Source organism: Podarcis vaucheri (genome assembly GCF_965113315.1).
Source record: "Podarcis vaucheri genome assembly, chromosome: 5".
NCBI lineage: Eukaryota > Metazoa > Chordata > Lepidosauria > Squamata > Lacertidae > Podarcis > Podarcis vaucheri.
The window spans coordinates 26,151,381-26,167,296 of record NC_138763.1 but is presented as its reverse complement, the minus strand read 5'-3'; the positions used below and the strand labels follow the sequence as shown (position 1 = coordinate 26,167,296).

The following is a 15,916-nucleotide window of genomic DNA, read 5'->3' as shown; positions in this document are numbered from 1 at the left end:
CTGAAAAATCAATTGGTTTCATTAAAAGAGGGCAATGACTAACCAAGAATCTATGTAGATGGAAGCGGGAATTAGTAATCCTGATAGTGGAAAGGAGGGAGAAATCATTTTTCTCGATCCTTGTGCATTGTGTGTGTGTGTGTGTGTGTGTGTGTGTGTGCACGCACATGTACGGCTGTTTCAGTTAGGCGCTTAAATAACTATGGCTACCAAAATGATGAGATGTTCAAAAAGGGTGCCATGACTGTCTCAGCAAAGCCTTGGTCACTTGTAACACACATCAGCTGCACATTACACTCACAGACTGCAAGTATATCCCTGCATTGTAGGGGATTGGACTAGAGGGCCCTCAGGGTTAAGCAATTTGCACACCATGGAGCTACAATTCTCAGAGTTGTTTACCAATCAACCCCTCTTCCCAGGAAACCCTGGGAACCGAGAACGGAAGCTCTGTGAGGGGAATAGGGGTCTCCAAAAAACTCTCAGCACCCTTAACAGCTTCCAGAAATCTTTGGGAGAAGCCATAACTACAAAAGTAGTATCTCAGGGTGGAATTCAACATCACGTTATTATGGAAGTTCCATCTGCACAAGTGTTACAGACTGCCAGACAGAACAATCATCCTCCCCACCCTGTTCTCCCTCCCACAAGCTGATCCTGGCCACCCACCCCCCACAATTTGGAGGGGCACAGGGAACATGGCAGAGGAGAAGGGCGAAGTCTTTGAGGTGATGGGCTGCATTAAATGAATGCTGCCCATTGTGCTCTGAACGTTTGGTGCAGTGGTGGCCCAAGCCTTAGCTGGTAAGACCAACTATTCCAGAACCGTCCTTTCATGTGGCGGTAAAATGTAGTAACTTTATTAAATGTTACAGCATTTTTTTATTTGTTTGAAGGGTGTATGTAGAAAGCAAGGGTGAGCTGTCGCTTTAAAATTATAGCATGCACAGTAAATGAGTAGCTTCAGAAGTAAAGAGAGCACAATTAGGCACTTATGTACACAAAAGGAAACTGCCTGTCACTCCTGACGCGATTTCAAAGAAGAGCAACTTCAACGCCAGTCATTCAAAGGGGATATTAAGTTGTTGGTACCAGGCACCAACAAGACAAAAGGGCATGTGTCATTCCCCGTGTTTAAGCAAATAGTGTACCATCCTCTACGTACCATGTTACCACCTGGCACCAATTTGTTAAATATTAACAGATGAAATTGGCAGGTCAAGAAAGGCTCATTCCTCAAGTGAGATAAATCACGTAGGAGAAGGATCTCTCTCATCTAACGCACTAACTCTTGAAAGTCATATATCCTTTGTTGTTTACGTGTCATTTGTGCACTTATTAAAGGTTTGTCTTTCATTGTACTCAAGAGCCATGGTTTCCAAAATTCCCAACAACAACAACATTGCTTATGTAGCAAAGAAATGCACTGTATTCCTGGAAGACACAAGATTTACCCACTCAGGAAGAATGGCAGATGAAAGTAATGGACTATATGGAACTGGCGGAGATGACTGGCAGAATCCGAGACCAAGGTGAAGAGTTGGTGGAAGAAGATTGGAAAAAAATTAAAATTTATTTACAGAAACATTGCAAGATCCAGGAATGTTAGAAGGATGTTGGAATGAAGCAATGTGGTTTTAGCAGAAATGATATAAAAGATTAGGTAAAAATTGATTTTTTAAGTGGTGAAACGAGAATGTAAAATTATAGTAAGGTAAAGGTAAAGGTACCCCTGCCCAAACGGGCCAGTCTTGACAGACTCTGGGGTTTGTGCGCCCATCTCACATCTATAGGCCGGGGGCCAGCGCTGTCCGGAGACACTTCCGGGTCACGTGGCCAGCGTGACAAAGCTGCATCTGGCGAGCCAGCGCAGCACACGGAACGCCGTTTACCTTCCCGCTGGTAAGCGGTCCCTATTTATCTACTTGCACCCGGGGGTGCTTTCGAACTGCTAGGTTGGCAGGCGCTGGGACCGAGCAGCGGGAGCGCACCCCGCCGCGGGGATTCGAACCGCCGACCTTTCGATCGGCAAGCCCTAGGCGCTGAGGCTTTAACCCACAGCGCCACCCGCGTCCCATAGTACACTAAGATAAATTATTAGGATAAAAACTAAGCGGAAAGGATTTGCTGAAATACTTATTTGAACTAGAATACAAAAAAGGGAGGTGTGAGGAGGTCAGGGAAACAAGTAAATGAAAGATAAGACATGGAAAGATGGAATTGATTTTAATTGTTTATATTTTCTTGCATTTTGTATTTTCTACTCTTCTTTTTTATTTTTTTTCCTTTCCTTTTCCTTTCTTTTTTGTAACTTTTTTGAAACTCTAATAAATATTATTTTAAAAAAATAATAAAAAGAAAGAAAGAAATGCACTGTATTCCCTGCTGCACTTTTGAAACATCACCTCCTGCGACAGAAAGTAGATGCCTAAGACATTGTTGTTTACGCACACAACACCCCCTAGTGAAACAGAAATACCTGAAGTTATTGGCTGGAAACAAAGAGTTCTCTGCTGACTGCTTTGTATAATTATCTATTTCAGCATGCGTAGACAATATGTTCGACACACATCACAATGCACAGTTTGTGTACTCCCAGCTTCATTTGGGAGGAAATTATCTCATGTGAAGTGTATCCAACAGAGGCTAATTTCATCATTTCTATACAGTTCTCTGTAAGAGATCCAAAATCGGCCTCGAAGATATTCAACAACAGGGATGGAGGCCTGGACTCCCTTAGGTGACAGCTGACTTTTTCAGATGAAAACAGGGTTGTATACCAGGTTGCTCACTGTTCACAGCTTTCATCCTTTTGTGAGTGAATAGCAATTCTGAATTCAAGCAGTATCAAGCACCGCACACATCGATCTAAGCAAATGTGACCAAGGCAAACAAGAAGCTCACAATTCATTTGCCATGGCAACAGCAATGTTGAACTTCTAGTTCACATTTAGTTTCCAAAGGAGATTGTAACATGGAATTCTATTCGAAGAGAAAATACCCCCCCCCCAAAAAAAAAAAAAATATCTCACTGGACATGATCTTTGGATCTATGTCAATTCTCTTCACACATTCACTGTTTTAGGGTCATACATCTGTGGGATTTGAGTTTTTATTGAGCATAAGATTTCATCTATCTGCTGGGTGACTCTGCTCACTGTAAGGCTCTGCAATGAACTGGAATATTTGTACCAAGAACAAATAATTCAAGGCCCATATGTGGTTTAAATCTGCTGAACGTAGAATTTAAATGCTAAGATCTTTGCATTTCCCCTTTGTGTTCAGCTACCTGACCCAGACCCCTCCCACTTCTCCATGCCATCACAGCAGCTAAGTCAATAACAGCTACTGGGGCCATTTGCTATCACTAGTGAAAGCCCAAGGCGACATCACAGTAGCTCAGCCAATGGCATCAAGAGATACAGAAAGACAGAGGGGACTGTCTTTTGAAGGAGTGAACAGTTTTGAGGAGAGGACCAAATATACCTGCAACCCATGGTCTGTGCATATGTTAATCGTATATTAAATTATATTTGCATGTTTTAAATGCGGATAAATGTTATCCACAACTCTTGAGTGTAGGGAAATGAATACATGTGGGTGGAGGAAACAACCCAAATTGGTTGTGAAGAATAGGTTAAATGTGTTACATTAATCCAAGGTGAACAATGGAAGGGAATTAAGCATGACAAGGGATTAGTTTGAATCCATCTTCTCAGCCTATAGTGTTCTGTTTACTGATTTCTGTGAGATTGGACTCTGAACAGCTTCTCAGCCTTACATTAGCTCCTCAGTAAGGTTAAGAGGCAGTATTTGTTAGCCTGCAACATACTGACATTTATAACTATCAGAAAAAATGAAAAAGGGAGATGTGTTGCTGAAGAATATTCAGATACAGCCTCCAAATCCCTTATGCTTAGTGGAAACCAAGTTAACCTGGAAGCAAATTCAATTGCTGCGGAAATAAAATTAAATTTGATGTACATTACTGTCATTCCCCACTAACTTCCTTACACAGCATGAAACATTTCTCTTCGGATAAATACCAGCCTTCATCATTCCCATGGACAACACATCTCACTTCCTCTCTAAAAGCACAGATGGAGCCGGGGGGCAGGGGAAGGAGTATGGGGTCTAATTCCACAATGAGTGCTGCCCTGATCTGATCCTTTCTCTGTTCAACATGTCAGCAAAATACCACTTCCTAGATGGCATGCTCCCAACATCCCTTCAAGATCAGAGCAGGAAAAGGATATGAGTCAATTACCTGCACCAGGGCAGAAACGAAGGGTCAAAGAAGACACAACATGAAATGCATCACTAGAAAGATTGTATAGAATCATAGATACGTACAGTTAGAAGGGACCAACGAGGGTCATTTAGTCCAACCCCCTGCAATGAAGGAATCCTTTTGTCCTCGAACCCACAACCCTGAGATGAAGAGCCTCGTGCACTACCAACTGAGCTATCACATTAGGATTTAAAAAGAAAAATAGTAATAGGTGCCAGAAGAGACTGGTTCTTATTGGGGATGCAAGGTATGAGGAAGGGAGAATTAAACATCAATTTAACTGAGACCACAGAATGCACGGAGGGGAGATTTAGTCCTTCCCTCACCCCCTTACTGCTCTTACCCATTCTAGTGGGGAGGCCCCACCAGTTTCAGCTACAGCTTTCTTTCTAAGGCTAATAGCAGCGTGGGTGGGGTGGTTTTCCACTTAAAATCATGGTTGGGGAAGAAAGGGTTGAATCTCACCTCGTGTGTTGCAGTCCCAATAAAACTGGCCCCTCTGCGCCAATCCTATATATATATATGTGTGTGTGTGTGTGTGTGTGTGTAGTGTTTTCTAATTATAAACCACTTTTAGGTGTTTTTTGTTTTTACAATCAATCAGTAGATGCATTTGGTATAACACCTAGTTTGACCCTTGATTCTCTCCTCCTTTTTTGAACCAATCGTGCCCTGAAAATACTGAGATTTGAGGCAGCACACCTTGTAGGCTTAAGTATCACAACACCAAACAGCTTTATTCCCTCTACACCACACTGAATTATATGGAATTTAAATTGCCATACAGTAAAAACAAAGTATATGTGAAACAGAAGAAGGAGTAAAGATACAATTAGAATTCATATGGCATCTAGCAAAGCACATTTTCAAAAGATCTGGGGTGGGAGGAGGCAGTTTGGAAATCACTGTTCTAGAAGAGCTTTGAAGAAAAGCTTCTTCGTGAGCCCTGAAATCTGTCAAGAGATTGACCAAGAAATACTTCAGGCACCAAGAGTTCATCCACCAGCAGTTCCACACTTGCAAAGGGTTGCCAGTATAGTATCGTAATACCAGCCAGCCAGCACTGACATCAGAAGTTTCCACACTGCATGGCACCTGATACAGTGGTACCTCAGGTTAAGTACTTAATTCGTTCCGGAGGTCCGTTCTTAACCTGAAACTATTCTTAACCTGAAGCACCACTTTAGCTAATGGGGCCTCCCACTGCTGCCGCACCGCTGGAGCACAATTTCTGTTCTCATCCTAAAGCGAAGTTCTTAACCCAAAGTAGTATTTCTGGGTTAGCGGAGTCTGTAACCTGAAGCTTATGTAACCCGAGGTACAACTGTATCTCCTTAGAACACATTTGCAGGAAGTACAGCAATACGCATCCCATCTCATCCATGGATGCAGAGTCACCTGAAAACAATTCCTGAGATTGCAAAAGCTGTAAAAATGGGCTGCTGCCATTGCATTGGTTGCTACCAGGATTTCTGCGATTATGGCACTCAGGCTACATGTACACAGCCATTTATTCCATTTTCCTGACATTTCCCTACCTGTTAATTTCTGAATTATATTTGAGTTTCTGCACGACGTTAAAAATGACTTCTGGAAATATAGTGGAACATAGGTCTGGCTTGGAACTCGTTTCCATGTTATTTGTGAACAGATCTTTTTCTGGAAGCAAATAACGTGAAAACGAACGCTGAATTTGTGCTACATTCCGCTGTATTTCTATAAGCAGCTTTTACACCGTGCGAAAGCTCAAATATAATGCAGAAATGAACGGCTGGGGAAATGTTGAGGAAACTAAATAAACTGCTGTTTGAATGCAGCCATAGTTCTGAGCTGAGGACACTGGGCTCAAGACAGTTCAGCTCACCTTAAAAGTGTCTGCCAAAAGGGGATTGCAGAAGACTTGTCCGTGGTCAGGTGCTTGGCCATCTATCAGCAGGTCCTTCCCGTGTGGGTTGCCAGGCGCTTGAAGAGCATGAGCATTTTTCTTCCAGCAGTAGGAAGCAATCTCTGAGACTGGAAAGCCCTTCTCAGCCAGGTCTATAGCTGGCTGCAGAATTTGCCGCATGGAAAGCTGGACCGGGAAAGATCGCGCAATTACTTTTCCATCTAGATGCAACATTTGAAATGTACGTGTGTCTGATTAAAAACATTCCCAAGGCCCTTCTCTTTACAAAAATTAACCCTATGAACAAAGATGTTCAACAGACTATCAATAAATGGTAAAGTGGGAGAAAATATTAAGCGACCAAAACACTCCCAGGTCTCTATGACTGTGAATATACGCTTGAAAATAAGCTGACAATCTGGCGAAATCTCAGAAGTCAGGTGGGGTAACATTTCTAGTGATGGGGAAGGAGATGCCGTGGCCTGTATTTCTCCTTGCATTTCCGTATATCTGGAAGGAGTGGAAGAAACTGTGCATAATAAACTAAATTAGCAAATTCAGATTTATTTGTTGTTTTTTTAAAGTGCAAAATATAGTTGCTTTAAAAGAACAAAAAATCTGCCAAAAATAAACAGTTTTGGTTATGCTATATTCCTGAATCTGCATGTTCATTTGGGGTTCACCTTTTTGCTTCCATGCAGAGCAACGGCATCGCACCAGCCAGCTGCCGCACCAGGTACAGTGACATTGTGCGCATGTAGTGGAGGGGGAGGATTTGCCTCGCTGAAGCCATGCTCTTTTAGCAGCTCAAGGGTCAGGGCCTGCGGAGACCGACCGCTGCAAAGCAAACAGAGATCCACATGGAAACCGAATTACAAGCATACTAAAAAGATAAAAGGGGGAAAAGAGCATCCATTTGACCTTATTATATATATAAAAAGTTTGATGATGGTGCTACAGTTTCTCGGCACGGCACTGTAACAGTGCTTAGAAGCCTCCTGGCAACAACCTGAAATAATGTTGAACATTTTCCATGGCATTTTCACAGAAATGATTCATCAAAGGCTGAAATTCTGCCATCTTTATTTCCAGAAACTCTTCTTAGATACACCAGCCAATCGCTCTTCTTAAAATGGTCTGTTTCAAACCACTATTCTCAACATATTACATTAATTCAGCAACACAGAAACAGATGTTCTTAACCCATACGATGCTCTTAACCCTATGAACTAGAATTGTTAGGTCCAAACCTTTGAAGAGCTTCTGTACCAGTAATATACAGGTCAGGAACTGCCAGCCTGTGGGCCAGACGTTGCCCCTGGGACCTCCCAGTGTCCCCTCTAGACTTGAAAAAAAGAAGTCTTTGGCTGGAGCCAATAGATATTTTTAAGCGCATGGAGGCATTTTCAGATTGTGTGTCACAGCTGGAAGAAGGAAAAGGTAATCCTCTCCATATTACTCACGCTGCCAACAATGCCCCACCAAGTCCGCAAATGCCCTGTTGGCCTGAAAACAAATCTATTGGCTCCGATGGGCGGCTGCCTCCCCATGCCTCATTGTTGTGGGTTATGGGTGGTTAAGTCTCCCTTCCGCAGCTACAGTCTCCAGGAAGACCACCCCTTCCCCATGAAATAAGACTTGGGGATGACACAAAACGACTTTCCCCCAAAACCTAATTGCTGGGGGAGAAACGGTATTTACTTATGTATGCATGTGAGTTAAAGTGCAATGTGTATGCCCACCACTTGCATGAGGCTCCCAGAAGGTTGGTCAAGATAGAATGCAGCCCTTGAGCTGACCTGCTTTAAAAGCTACTCAAAAGGGAACGCTCTGCCAATGGTAGTATCTTCCGTCATCGTAGTCCTTTGATCTGGCAACTGTGGCTATTGGCTGACTATTCCTGTGTTAGGCACATAGCCCAGTTTCGATGGCTAATAGAAGGTGGTTTGCTGATAAGTGGGAAATCTCTCCCATGTGTTTGAATGAGAAGCTTGAAGAAGCCAATACACATACACACACACACTCCAGCTAGCAGAGAGGAAGAGAATGTATGAGCTTTTAATAGAAAATGTGTCTGCCCCTGATGCACAGATCCCCACAAGGCTTCTCTGCCGTTCACCGCCCCACCTTATGGCTCCTGTATACATTAAAAAAGCCACAATATGGCTTGTTGCACTACCCAAAGCCAGATTGTGGTTTGTTTCAAACAAATCATGAGCAATAAGCCAGAAATAAACCAAGAAACGAACCTTCAGTTGAAGGTTCAGTTGAAACAAACAAGCCATGGTCTGGGTTCGGACAACATGACAAGCCAAACTATGGCTTGTTTGAGGTGCGTGAGTGCTGTGGGAGGAGGGAGAATTTGCATAGGGCCTGTGCGGCAGGAGTGAGGCACACTCATATTTGAAACATGGCTTAATACAGAAACTGTCACAGCACACAAACCAAGGGTGGGAGTCAACTAAGTTATTGCATTTGCAAAATGAGGTCCACTCACGCAACAAGACTTCTCCCTGCACCACCTAAATCTGTTCTGCAAGTTTGAGGGAACCACCAGAACAGGTTTAGGGGTCATGTGGGGGAGAAGAGGGTGGAAAAGTCTTGTTGCACAAGTTGACCTTGTTCCCCACATGCAATGTTGCTCTAAGGAGTTTCCTGTTTCTTTGTGAAAGGTTCCTGGGAGGGAAAAAAATAATCAGAGGAATTTCAGCATGTCCTGCTCTCTGCCCTTGGACTATAGCAACAGGAACTAAAGAGCACCTGGAGCCGATGCTATCCTTTTATAGCATTTTCCTATTAATATTCAACTTAGACCTAAAGGGCAGCTATTCCTCTGCAGCGGCGAAAAGTAGAATAGCATATGAATGTAGGAAAATCAGAACAAAACGAAAAGGAAATGAGGTGCAAAGCTGGATTCTGACCTCCTGGTTAAAATGAAAGTCTTCCCCATATGAAACCAGAACTGCAGACACTCTGTCCACCAGGATGTTTGCACAAAATCATTATCAAGTTCAGCTTAAAAACAAAGTGACATTATGCACACAAGCCTGAAGGCACACACTAAAACTGGACAAACACCATTTGTATACATTGCAAACAGGCTCGTGATAAGTGTGGCAAGCCTGAACAAAACCACTAAACTGAGCCCCGTTATATACGTGGAATTCCATTGAGAAATTCTGTCCAAGTAATCTGTATCTGCTTATTTTACAGCAGTCGAGCTAGTAGCAACAAGCTGGTTTGCTGTGCTTTAATGGCTCTCCATTTGCCACAGTTTCCAGCCACTCCCCCTCCCAAGCTTCCCATCGTTGCCAGTGTGATCCAGAAGATAGAAGGTTGAGCTTCAGTCCGGAAAACCTGAATTCAGACCTGTGCTTTGAATTCATTGTGTGTCATGAAGCAAGTCACATAATCTTGGCTGGCCAACTGTCCTACTTCAGTGGGACTTAACCCCAGGAAAGAGTACACAGGACTGCAGCCCTAGTCTAGCATTCTGTTTCCTGTAGTAGTATCACCTACAATAAAATGTATGATGTCAGAAAAGGAAGTGGCATCTCTTCACTCAACAACCTGGCTGCCATTCACAGAGGAGTTTTCGAAGAAGAAGAAGAAGAAGAAGAAGAAGAAGAAGAAGAGGAGTAGTAGTAGTTTGGATTTGATATCCCGCCTTTCACTCCCTTTAAGGAGTCTCAAAGCGGCTAACATTCTCCTTTCCCTTCCTCCCCCATAACAAACACTCTGTGAGGTGAGTGGGGCTGAGAGACTTCACAGAAGTGTGACTGGCCCAAGGTCACCCAGCAGCTGCATGTGAAGGAGCAGAGTCGCGAACCCGGTTCCCCAGATTAGGAGACTACCGCTCTTAACCACTACACCACACTGGTGTCTCTTAGGACAGTGATGGTGTACCTTTTAGAGACCGAGTGCCCAAACTGCAACCCAAAACTTACTTCTTCATCACAAAGTGCCAACACAGCAATTTTACCTGTATATCTCATTTTTTCCTGTGTGTTTCACGCTTCTTCTTTACGACTGATGTTGTAATAAATAATCCTTCAAAAAAGTTATCGCATTACATTCTTCATTAAATTATCTTTCCATTGATATATAATTTTATGGTATAAGTCAGTGCTTTTTTCTAAAAAAAAATGTTTAGGGATACTCTTGTTTTGACTGAAGAAAATCACCAACGGGAGGGAAATAAATACAGTTCAAACTGGGAAAAATAAATACAGTGAATTTCTTCTCCCGTTAACTTCACAAAATGTTTAGGAGTATGCGTCCCACTGCATCCCCACAGAAAAAAAGGACTAGTATTACTCCAAAACAAAGTGGTGTTATGAGCCATCAAACCTCGGAAATACATTTTTTCTAGAAGGTTCCATAATTTTGGCCACTAGTGTAGACTGGAGGGCTATACTAAGAGCCACCCTCTCCCAATTTTTAATATGAGAAAATAATGGTTGTCTGCATGTGCACATACAAATAAATATAAATAAATAAATAAACCCAGCCAGATGGGCAGGGTATAAATTATTATTATTATTATTATTATTATTATTATTTGCCTTTTCTTCGGATGCCGTTCGATTGCAGTCTCCACAGAATGAATTTCTCTGTTGGCTTCTGTGGGAAAGCCCAGCAAACATGTAAACCCAGCAGCCCCTTCTTTAGGCTGCCGTCTTTATATGCTTACTGATCCAGGGAATTAAGCCCTGCTGAACTCAAGGCGGCTTACTCCCGAGTAGGAAAAACAGACTGGCGGGAGGCCCGGGCGCATCAAAAGTCAATGTCTGCTTAGCCCCTCACTCACTTGCCAGGCCCTGGTGCCGCAGACTTCGAACGGTGCGAGCCCATTCTCCTCCTCCCCCCGCTCTGGCACAGAAGCTATGGCCCTGGTGCCACAGGCTTTGGACAGTGCGCATAAGCCATCCTCTCCTCCTCCTCCCCTACCCCCGGCACAGAAGCGACAGCCCTGCATACCCAGAGAGAGGGCTCTGAGTGCCCTCTCTGACATACATGCCATAGGTTCGTCACCACTGTCTTAGGACTCAGCTGCATTAGGGGTGTTTTTTAAGCATTTTAAATACTGTATGTCATAACACTGTTGACACCAGATGGCGCTGTGGAGTTCCATCTTTTGGCAATTATGAGGTTACAACACGTTTTCCTGAAATTTTTTTTGATGCGTCTAGATCCAGCCTTAGTCCTCTCATTTCTCGGCCCCTACTCTCAAACCAGCAGCAAAAAGGTGGTTTTGGAGGGTGGGTGGGGGAGCAGAAATTACAAAGAGAGAAATCCTAGATGCACAGCTTACCCCAGCATGTAACTGAATACAACTATATTTTCTAATACGTAACAGAATACAACAACTCTCTGCCCTAGTACATAGCAGAATACAACAACTGCTCATGTGCATGCTCTCTCTCGCTCTCTCTTTCTCTCTCTGGTACTTACCTTCCATTGAGACCATGTACCTGTTTAGTGCTTGCATCATAATAGAGGCAGAAGCAGTCTCCACCTATGCCCGTACTGCATGGTTCAGTCACATTTAAAGCAGCTGCTACTGCTACAGCAGCATCTGCCGCATTGCCACCATTCTTTAAGATATCTGCAACAGAGATACGCTCATTAAAAAGAACAACAACCAACAACAACTCTAAACTAATAGTGACATGCAAACCGAATCAGGGAATGCCACTTTAGGAAGCGTTAGAACCACAGGATCCTAAGAATTAAAGAAAGACATGGCATTGCTGATTTTCAACTGTAATTGAAATGATTTGAGAATGGTTTTGTATGCCAGAAGAGAGGAAGCACGAGTGAGTTACACTTCCTAAATTGTGGAAACCTCAGCCAGGAGATCTTCAGTATAGCGCTGCACCCCAGATTAGTCACAGGGGTCTAAAGAGGCACTGACTTAAGTCTGGAGCCAACCCACTGAATGTCATATACGACCCACAAAGGAAAAACCAACATTTCACCCATTAAAATAACAGCGGAACTAATTACCGAGGCCTATATTTGTTGCGAGAGTCTGGCTTGACGCAACGCAAGCGCTACTGCAAACCACCGGGGACCTCCGAGAACAGAAATTAAGATGTGGCATCCTTTTCGGAAGAATATACAACACACACAAAAAGAAATGCGTATTAAAAGGAAAATCTGAACTAATGTACAAAAATTAATGCGAACCCCAAAATAAAATGGATGTAAATGGACCCATATAAAACTTCACAGAGTTCTGCAAAACTCAAATTGTTGTGTTCAATATAGCTTACACTTATATATACTGAAGTTACATCATGTTACCATATTTTATGTAAATCTCTCGTTTTCATTTGGCAAGTGAAATGGAACTCCCCAAACAATATCATTCTTACTCCCAAATTCCCTTGTCTTCAACAATAAAACAACTGTTAATTAAATGCGTGTAATTTCCCCCCCAGGTTCAAAATTCAAGTTGAGGAACAAACTTGATCCACAATTTCCCACACACAATTTTCACCAACCGAGGTTAGGCTGTGTAAGATTCAAAGCCATCCTGATGGCTTCTTATTCAAACCTGAGAACTTTGAATACGGGAATGCTGTGTTCCGTCTACCAAAATTGGGCTTTAGAAGTAACACAGTGCAAACACAGTTGCTTATATGTGCTGATCCAAAGGCTCGGATTGTGGTTCTGTTGCTTGATATAGTGCAGCACAATCTGTCCATGCAGAGGGAAAGCTCAGTGGGTACAGGATGAGACCTTTAATCTCAGGGTCAGCGTTTTGAGCCCCATGTTGGGTAAAAGATTTCTATATTCCAAGGGGTTGGCTTAGATGACCCTCATGGTCCCTTCCAACTCTACACTTCTACAATTCTGATTCTATGCAAATGATAACAACAACAACAACAACTCCCATTGCAACAGTTTGTTAGAGCAGGCCCCACTTGTTCTGTAATAATGTGTGTATCCAAAGTGCCTTTCTTTCAGGGAACCACAGGGATCCAACAGAAAGGTGCAGGTACTTGTTGAGAAGCAATTGCAACCCCCACCACTCCAAAAATCCTTCATTTCAGGACAAGGAAGGTATCAGTGGTGCCATAGGGACAGGACCTTGGGGGCAGAGGTCCACAGTCCCACTCAGCAGAATAAGGAAGGGGTCCCAAACACAGTACGGAGGGTTGAACACATTTTGAAGTGACGTAATGCACATTATTACCTAAAGAGGAGAGAGGAGAATTATTACAGTGGTGCCTCGCAAGACGAAAAGAATCCGTTCTGTGATTCTCTTCGTCTAGCGGTTTTTTCGTCTTGCGAAGCAAGCCCATTGAAATTCGTTTTGCGAAGCACCTCCAAAATGGAAAACTCTTTCGTCTAGCGAGTTTTCCGTCTTGCGAGGCATTCGTCTTGCGGGGCACCACTGCATCATCATCATCATCATTATTATTATTTAATAATTTATTATTTATACCCCACTCATCTGGCTGGGTTTCCCCAGCCACTCTGGGTGGCTCCCAACAGAACACGAAAAACAGAATAAAACTTCAAACATTAAAAACTTCCCTAAACAGGGCTGCCTTCAGATGTCTTCTAAAAGTAGGATAGCTGCTTATTTCCTTCACATCTGAAGGGAGGGTGTTCCACAGGGCGGGCGCCACTACCGAGAAGGCCCTCTGCCTGGTTCCCTGTAGCTTTGCTTCTCGCAATGAGGGAACCGCCAGAAGGCCCTCGGAGCTGGACCTAAGTGTCCGGGCTAAAAGATGGGGGTGGAGATGCCCCTTCAGGTATACTGGACCGAGGCCGTTTAGGGCTTTAAAGGTCAGCACCAACACTTTGAATTGTGCTCGGAAATGTACTGGGAGCCAATGTTGGTCTTTCAGGACCGGTGTTATTCTGGATTAATTGCAGTTTCCGAGTCACCTTCAAAGGTAGCCCCACACAAAGTGAATTGCAGTAGTCCAAGCAGGTAGTCCAAGCAGGAGGTAACCAGAGCATGCACCACTCTGGCGAGACAGTCTGCAGGCAGGTAGGGTCTCAGCCTGCGTACCAGATGGTCCAGAGTCTACACACCACTCTTAGAAATTAGTCACTAGTGATTACGCTCACAGGTGTGGGGAACCTTTGGTCCTCCAGATGTTGCTCAATAGAAACTCTAATCATCCCTAACCCTTGACTCATGGGAGTTGTAGCCTGGCAGCATCTGCAGCACCAAAGCTTCTCTTGCCCTGAAACAGTACCGCCTCCCTACTAGAGAGTCCAGCCAATCAGTCCTGCCTAGGGACTTTTGCCAGAAGTGGAGTTTTGTGCATGAGAGATGCTAGATAAAGCAGCTCAGTTGGACGGTACAACATGAATACAGTGGTACTTCAGGTTAAGTACTTAATTCGTTCTGGAGGTCTGTTCTTAACCTGAAACTGTTCTTAACCTGAAGCACCACTTTAACTAATGGGGTCTCCCACTGCTGCCACGCCGCCGGAGCACAATTTCTGTTCTCATCCTGAAGCACAGTTCTTAACCCGAGGTACTATTTCTGGGTTAGCGGAGTCTGTAACCTGAAGAGTATATAACCCGACGTACCACTGTACTCTTAATCTCAGGGTCATGAGTTGAAGCCCCACGTTGGGCAAAAAATATATATATTAAAAACATCCTATACATTGCAGGAAGTTGGGAGTTGATGATCTTCGTGGTCCTTTCCAACTCTGCAATTCTGCAAAGCGTTTTCGTTTTTGAAACTTCTCGGGCTTAAAGAGCAGCTGTCCATCGCCTTGCGGGCACAGATGGGGGGGCAGCATCCCCCGACAGGCTCTATACTCAATTGGGTATGTTTTCCCGTCAGGGAAGGGAGGTGCTGCTTTGGGGTTTTCTTTCTGCAGCTGAGGAGAAGCCTCAGGAAGGGGGCGGCGAGGAAGCGGAGGCGAGCAGCGCTCGGGTTTCCAAGGCGTGGCTCAGCCCAGCCCTGCCAGCTGCTGCTGCCGCGGCTTAGCCGCTTCTCGCGCCCCGAGGGCAAAGGTTGCCCCTCCTTCTGCGCCTCGACGCCCGGGCAGCCCCAGCCACGCGCCCGGCTCCTTTAACGGGACCTACTTCCCCAGCAGGAGACAGAAAACAGAAGGGGGTGAAAACAAAAACGGAGCCAGCCGCCAGGGGTCCCTTTCATGCGCCCGCGCGCGCTCTCTCCTCGCCCTCCCAGACGCCCCTCCTACCTGGCGCGCGCTTGGAGAGGAGCAGCAGCAACGTTGTCCTTAGGGAGCCGAAGAAGCAGCGCTTTGGGTTCGCCTCACGTGACCGCGGAGCACGTGACTCCGAAGCCAAGGTCCCTTCGCACCTTTGGTACCCTACGAGGAGAGGAGTGTCGTTCTGAATCCCTTTAGTCCCTTCGCTAGATATGATTTGGGCGCAGGAATAGACGCTGCTTTGCAACATTTAGGGCTATTTGTGGGGTGGGGGCAGGGCCGGATTTAGATGAAGAGAGGCCCAAGGTAGGCTGCTCCACTTGTGAGGCCTCTCCCAATCCCCCACCCTCATGACTACAAGTAAATGAAACAAAGCCAAAGATGATGATGGGTATTTAAAATTCTACGATTCTCAATTTCTCCTCTAAAGGACGTAAGATGTTATTGTTAAATACCATGGTGATTTTAAAAAATGCATAAAATTAACACTGAAAAACTTTTGCAATAACTGAACTTTGTAAACCTTTTGTGGAATAAGCATTACTTTTTAGGGGAATGAAGTTGTAATGTTATTCTTTAAAA

The 15,916-nt window shown here is 44.2% G+C and overlaps 1 protein-coding gene across 3 annotated transcripts in view; it reads right to left on the bottom strand.

Moving 5' to 3' along the window:
* Nucleotides 1–15,673, bottom strand: part of LOC309533104 (glutathione hydrolase-like YwrD proenzyme) — a 28,920-nt gene extending 13,247 nt beyond the window's left edge. The window contains exons 1-6 of one of the 3 annotated variants that reach the window (XM_082224190.1): nt 15,365–15,673; nt 13,275–13,380; nt 12,186–12,283; nt 11,631–11,784; nt 6,860–7,013; nt 6,156–6,362 (exon numbers count right to left, since the gene is read on the bottom strand). In XM_082224190.1, coding sequence (XP_082080316.1) covers nt 6,156–6,362; nt 6,860–7,013; nt 11,631–11,784; nt 12,186–12,283; nt 13,275–13,380; nt 15,365–15,584 — 939 coding nt within the window. In that variant the 5' untranslated portion in view covers nt 15,585–15,673. The remainder of the gene's footprint in view (nt 1–6,155; nt 6,363–6,859; nt 7,014–11,630; nt 11,785–12,185; nt 12,284–13,274; nt 13,381–15,364) is intronic. The other 2 variants (XM_082224191.1, XM_082224192.1) reach the window with 2 other exon arrangements.
* Between the last annotated feature and the right edge of the window lie 243 nt (nt 15,674–15,916).